Source organism: Mobula hypostoma, chromosome 3 (assembly GCF_963921235.1).
Source record: "Mobula hypostoma chromosome 3, sMobHyp1.1, whole genome shotgun sequence".
NCBI lineage: Eukaryota > Metazoa > Chordata > Chondrichthyes > Myliobatiformes > Myliobatidae > Mobula > Mobula hypostoma.
Genome location: NC_086099.1, coordinates 88364041 through 88371196, shown reverse-complemented (window position 1 = coordinate 88371196; position 7156 = coordinate 88364041). Strand labels below are relative to the sequence as shown.

General features: G+C 45.9%; 1 protein-coding gene across 1 annotated transcript; it reads right to left on the bottom strand.

Moving 5' to 3' along the window:
* Positions 1 to 5009: 5009 nt before the first annotated feature.
* On the bottom strand, positions 5010 to 6495 carry LOC134343461 (fibroblast growth factor-binding protein 1-like). Its single transcript, XM_063042174.1, has 2 exons — positions 6337 to 6495; positions 5010 to 6232 (listed from the first exon to the last, which is right to left on the bottom strand). Exon 2 carries the CDS (start codon positions 6199 to 6201, stop codon positions 5557 to 5559), a length of 645 nt encoding a protein of 214 aa, XP_062898244.1. The 5' UTR covers positions 6202 to 6232; positions 6337 to 6495; the 3' UTR covers positions 5010 to 5556.
* Between the last annotated feature and the right edge of the window lie 661 nt (positions 6496 to 7156).

The following is a 7156-nucleotide window of genomic DNA, read 5'->3' as shown; positions in this document are numbered from 1 at the left end:
TGGATAAACGTAGCATTTCAGTACTCTGAGGCAGGTTGTCATGCCTAGTTTAGTATTGGTCAGTATAGTCTTCATTCTTGTAAAGGTGTCCTTTGCCATCCCTATTCTTCCTTTGATGCCCATGTCGCACCTGCCATCTGATGTCACCCAGCTTCCTAAGTAGCAAAAGTTCTGTACTTGTTTTATGTCTTCCCCATTTATTCTCAGCCTGCAGATAGGATTCTCTTTCTTTTTGGATATCATCATACATTCTGTCTTTTTCCAATTGATAGATAGACCCATTTTTGCACTTTCTTCAAAAACTATATCAATTAAGTTTTGTAGTTCTTCCTCCGTACTTGCAATTAACACAGTGTCATCCGCATATCATAGAAACATAGAAAATAGGTGCAGGAGTAGGCCATTCGGCCCTTCGAGCCTGCACCGCCATTCAGTATGATCATGGCTGATCATCCAACTCAGAACCCTGCACCAGCCTTCCCTCCATACCCCCTGATCCCGTTAGCCACAAGGGCCATATCTAACTCCCTCTTAAATATAGCCAATGATCTGGCCTCAACTGTTTCCTGTGGCAGAGAATTCCACAGATTCACCACTCTCTGTGTGAAGAAGTTTTTCCTAATCTCAGTCCTAAAAGTCTTCCCCTTTAACCTCAAACTGTGACCCCTCGTTCTGGACTTCCCCAACATCGGGAACAATCTTCCTGCATCTAGCCTGTCCAATCCCTTTAGGATTTATACGTTTCAATCAGATCCCCCCTCAATCTTCTAAATTCCAACGAGTATAAGCCTAGTTCCTCCAGTCTTTCATCATATGAAAGTCCTGCCATCCCAGGAATCAATCTGGTGAACCTTCTTTGTACTCCCTCTATGGCAAGGATGTCTTTCCTCAGATTAGGGTACCAAAACTGCACACAATATTCCAGGTGTGGTCTCACCAAGGCCTTGTACAACTGCAGTAGTACCTCGCTGCTCCTGTACTCGAATCCCCTTGCTATAAATGCCAGCATACCAATCGCCTTTTTCACCGCCTGCTGTACCTGCATGCCCACTTTCAATGACTGGTGTATAATGACACCCAGATCTCGTTACACCTCCCCTTTTCCTAATTGGTCACCATTCAGATAATAATCTGTTTTCCTGTTTTTGCCACCAAAGTGGATAACTTCACATTTATCCACATTAAGTTGCATCTGCCATGAATTTGCCCACTCACCTAACCTATCCAAGTCACCCTGCATCCTCTTAGCATCCTCGTCACAGCTAACACTGCCACCCAGCTTCGTGTCATCCGCAAACTTGGAGATGCTGCATTTAATTCCCTCATCCAAGTCATTAATATATATTGTAAACAACTGGGGCCCCAGCACTGAGCCTTGCGGTACCCCACTAGTCACCGCCTGCCATTCTGAAAAGGTCCCATTTATTCCCACTCTTTGCTTCCTGTCTGCCAACCAACTCTCTATCCACATCAGTACCTTATCCCCAATACCATGTGCTTTAAGTTTGCACACTAATATCTGAAATTATTGATGTTTTCACCACCAACTTTGATTCCCAAGATGTCTCTTATTTTTTGTGATATTGTTTCATTCTACATTAAATCAGGGGAGAAAACACACCCTTGGCTAATGCCTCTCTTGATTCTCATAAGCTGACTCACTTCTCCATCTATTCTTATAGCGGCAGTTTGTTCCCAGTACAGTTTTCTGATTAGGTGGAGGTCTTTTGAATCTAGATCTAGAGTTTCCTGTAATATTTCAAATAACTTATTGTGCTTCACTTTATCAAATGCTTTTGTGTAGTCAATAAAACAAGCAAATCTTTTTGCTCTTGAATAGCTCATTCTTCAATAGCCCGTTAACATCAATATTGCGTTTCTTATACCCTGGTCTTTCACAATACCACATTGTTCTTTACCTATTTCAGCTTGTGTCTTACTTTTAGCTCTTGTCATCAAAATTTTTAGAAGTATCTTGATGATATGACTCATTAAACTTATGGTCACATGTAATTCACATTCTATTGCTCCAGGTTTCTTAGGAAGAGTGATAATAGGCATCCATTAGTCTCATGAGACCATGGATTTGCACATTGGAAGGTTTCCAGGGTGCAGGCCTGGGCAAGGTTGTATGGAAGACCGGCAGTTGCCCATGCTGCAAGTCTCCTCTCTCCATGTCACCGATTTTGTCCAAGGGAAAGGCATTAGGACCCTTACAGCTTGGCACCAGTGTCGCTGCAGAGCAGTGTGTGGTTAAGTGCCTTGCTCAATGACACAACACGCTGCCTCAGCCAAGGCTCGAACTAGCGACCTTCAGATCACTAGGCGAATGCCTTAACCACTTGGCCACATGCAGAGTGATAAATACCGATTTTTTCATCTCTTCTGGTATTATTCCAGTATCATAGATGTCATTGATTAAATTAGTAAGTTTTCAGTTCCATAATCTTCAAGGGCGATAATTTTATACAGATTTTATTAAGGTATTTGATAAGGTTCCCCATGACAGGCTTATTCAGAAAGTTGTGAAACATGGAATCCAGGGAAACTTGGCTGTGTAGATTCAGAATTGGCGTGCCTACAGAAGGCAGAAGGTGGTAGTAGATGAAGTATATTCTGGCTGGAGCTCAGTGATCAGTGGTGTTCGGTGGTGATCTGTTCTGCAACTCTTGCTCTTTATGATTTGATAAATGACTCGGATGAGGAAGTGGAAGGGTGGGTTAGTAAGTTTGCAGATGACATGAAGGTTGGTGGTGTTGTGGATAGTATGGAAGGCTGGCGTAGGCTACACCAGAACATTGATGGGATGCAAGGCAGGGCTGCAAAGTGCCAGATGACATTCAGTCTGGAAAAGTGCAAAGTGATACACTTTGGAAGGTCGAACATTAAGGCAGGGTTTGGGTTAAAGGCAGCATTCATAGCAGTGTGGGGTAATTGAGGGATCTTGGGGGCCATATCAAATTTGATAGGGTGGTTAAGAAACTGTATGGTATATTGGCCTTCATTTCTTGGGGAATAAAATTCCAAGAGCCACAAGTTAATGCTGCTGGTTAGACCACACTTGGAATATAGTGTTGAGTTCTAGTCACCTCATTATAGCAAGAATATGGAAGCTTTACCCATGATGCTGCCTGAATGAGAGAGCATGTCTATGAGGAAAGACCGAGCAAGGTAAGGCTTTTCTCTTTGGAGCAAAGGAGGATGAGAGGTGACTTGATATAAGATGATAGGAACCATAGATAGAGTGTACAGCCAACATCCTTTTCCCAAAAGAGGCTAGTATGAGAGGGCATAATTTAAGGTGATAGGATAAAACATGGGGGGGGGGAATGTCAGAGGGTAGGTCTTTTTTCAGATAGAGTGTTGGATGTGTGGAGCACACTGCCAGGGGTGATGGTAGAAGCAGACACATTTGGGACATTTAAGAGACCCTGAGATAGTCACAGTTCTGCCTCTGCGCACCCAGCACCATCCTGCAAGGGCAGCCACAAGACATGGCAGAGGTGGAGGGAGTTCACTGCCGAGAAATTGCAGCAAAGGACAAGGGCTCACAGCAGGTTCCAGGCATGTAGGAATGTAAATTTTAAAACACAGCACCCTGGGCGTATTCGACTGGAGGACGCATTTTAACGCAGTGATTAGTCGGTACATAAAGGAACACAACAGAACAAAGCACCAACGATGAAGGCATAGAATACTGTCAGGTTTCTGCGTTGTCAGTTAAATGATTTCAAGCCTACTGTATCAGATCTGAGGGGGGAAATGTCCCGGTTGATGTGTAGCTGCGCTGGGAAGAACTCAAGTTAGAGGCAGTGGTCATATTTAACAGCAGCGAGCAGGACGCCAACATCCTTGGCACAGAATTCGATAAAGGTGTAAAGTCGGCCTCTATATTGAAATTTCAGCAAATGGCGTGGAACAGATGGGGGGGGCGGAATGCGCAACGGTAGCTGACAATACCTAAACTCCTCTCGGCAAAGCTCTCAAAACAGCTGCCGCACATTCACCGGGCGGGCCGAGCTTCCCTCTGACGGGAGGGGCGAGGCAAAGGGTGGGGCCGGATATGAGGCGTGCAGATCGGATTGGCTCCGCGGGCGTGGGGTGAGCGCCAGGCTGGTGAGTAGGTGCCGCGGAGCCCGCCCACACCCAGAGAGCGGCAACTCACAGGAATGGAGAGGAGAGTTGTGAGAGGGAAAGGGGCAGAGCCTGGCAGTGTGGAACTCAGTGGTGGCGAGTTGAAACAAATCAAGTAATAGCCGGCAGTGACAAATCGCACAACGCGGTTCCTTTCAGATGCATTCTAACGAAATGCTATTGTCAATTGGTTTATTATTGTCGCCTGTACCGAGATTTGGTGAAAAACGTTGGTTTGCATGCCATGCAGACAGATCATTCCAAGCTAAAACAGGAGTAGGTGTGGCGCAGAATATAGTGTTAGCGTTATAGAGGATGTGCAGTGCAGGTAGATAAATAAAGTACAATAAAGTGTTAACTTCAATGAGCTTAAATTATTATGAGGCGGGTTGCAGGGGAGGAGGTATTGACTGGTTTTGTTTTCAGTTCAGTGGCAGGAAACAGCTTGTTCCCACACCACTATTGCAGCGTTTGCTCGCGGTGACCTGGAAGTGTGTCAGCATCGAGTTACGAAACCTTCGCTGGGATGTGATCACTGCCGAACTGGCATTCCCACTCATGGCTGTCTGCGCAGTAATCGAGTTAAACTTTGGGTACAAGTACTCACCGTGATGTTTAAACTAAATAATATCAGACTTGTGTTTAAAGCACAGCAGTTGTAATTCTTTGGGAGACACCAGGGCATCTCACACCTGATCAAACCTGTTGGTTCCCTGGATCTTACGGGCTATTTTTAAACCTTAAGCACCTGCATCACAGCAGATCGATTAATTACTCAAGCATCAGTGCAGTCGTCCCCCCTCCCCCCCACACACACACACACGCACAACTTCGGGTCCCATAGTTACGGACAAATGTTACACCAACACTTGGAGTAAAATAGTGTTTCAATTTTTTATTAACAGTTTTAGTATAGTGTACTGTATATATAAACAGTTTTATTCACAAAGCGCGGTCGTTCTCTATGCGACTGTGGCCAGATTCTTTCAAGTCGGTGGCGAACTAGATTCCGTGGTGTTAGTTGAAATACCATATTCCTTCACTGACATTAGGCAAAGCAAGGATGAAATTTTAAAAAGACGGTTGAAATTGACAGAGTGTTCTCCGGAAGAGCGACTTAAAATCATTTCAGACCTTAATATGTTATGTGTAGGTTTGAAAGCGGAAAGCAAGGAAGTTTCTGATTTGAATGGCCAGGCGTTCTACCACGGACCCGGGGCACGGACAGCGACAGGTACACAAGAGTTTAACGCTAGATAATGTGCTTCGAAGACCTGTTAATAAATTAGAAACACTTTCGTGTCTTAGTGGCTTATTTATAAATTGTGGAACTTTGATACAATTTCTCAGCTATACAAATAGTCCCAAAGTAAGTGTAAATACACAACAGCGCAGAAACAAATTATTACAGTCCCTCTTGTCTCAGCCTTGGAAAGCGGACAGCATGAACTTGCAGAGGGATCCCCAACTTTCGCTACAATGCTCGGCGGCTATTTTGTTAATGTCGGGGCCCTCGGAGCTATCGGTGGCAAGCGGCACCGATTCTTTTGAGTCCTTCTCCTCCGCGGAGGCAGCAGGCAGCAAGCTGGAGCGGGTTATTTTCATATCAGCTGACTTTATCTTTTTGCACAAACTTGTTTTCAGCACCGACGACGGGTTGCTGCAGTCTGTCTTCTTCAGTGCTCTGATGACTTGCTTCCAGTAGGTTTTCTCATTTCCTGCGTACTTTTGGCAGGCCACTGGGTTCCCAGTGAATTCACACCAGTAGGCATTATGTCCTGCTTTGCATTCCAAGCGCAGGTTCCTGTCGCTGCTCTCTTCTCCCCTCAATGCCCACCTGCATTGCTCCTTGTTCTTGCCGACGACTTTACCTTGTTTCGGGAGGAATACCTTTCCCTTTGACTGCTTTTGCACTTCTCCTTGAGGTGGCCCCCTGCCTCGCGATTCGCTTCGGCTGCGTCCTTTACCTCTCCTACCCTTGCCCTTCTGTTCGTCGCGGGCATCGGCCAGGAGACAATGCGTGACGAACAGGAGAAGTAGGAACAATCCAACTCTCGCCAACTTCATTCTGAGGTCTCCCGGGAGTGACGCCTGGAAACTGAAGAGGGAAACATTTTGATAACTTTTAACCAACATACACGCGCAAAATCAGTCACTGAACACAATTATCCAACGTGACAAAGGCAACGTGTTTGTACGTACCTTCCTAGCTCGACTTCACGACACAGCTGCAAGGCAGATTCCGCTGTTAGTGGCGACGGACTCTGACACTTCCCATTTATATGTTTGGGCAACCCTATGGGTGGGGCGTCTTCGAGGGATAATCCGGAGAATACCTTAACTTTGCTTCACCCAGGTTCGGGTTCACGCCTTGCAAGGTTCAGTTGCAATCCGGCGATAAAGCAGTGACACTCATCGTTTACGAGCGGTGATGAGTGGCCCCCCGCTCCGCGGGGGGGGGGGGGGTGCATTGTACTGCAGAACTCAATTCAATGCTCCGACTGGCAGCATTATCGGTACTGCGCTTCCAAATCCATGTCAAGTTTGGGCGCTTTCTGCCTGGCATGAGTTATTCATTGCAAGCACTTTTTTTTCAAAATAGTGCATTTCTGCAGTTGAATCGTTGTTGGAAGGAATATCGAGCGCGGCGCTAAGCAGATAGCTGATCCGCTATCGTTATATCGTTTGCGCCCGGCAGACAGCGAAATCAATGCCCATTCTCTCGTTCAGGTCTGAAATCTGGTTGATCAATCGCCCTCGCTGGGCGGTCGTTCGTTGTTTCTATTATAGGTACTATTCTATAGGTTTGAGAGCATGCCCGCAAGAAAATGAATCTCGGGCTCGTATATGGTGACGTATACGTCCTTTGATAATAAATTTACTTTGTACTTCAGTGGCTGGGAATGAAAAAGTTTGGCTGTTTATGGAACCCTTCATTTGGGAGCGGGGAAGCGGGGAATCTGGAGGAACAAGATATCTATAGGAGGAACATGGTGGCCCAGGCAGCATCCTGGCGGGGGGG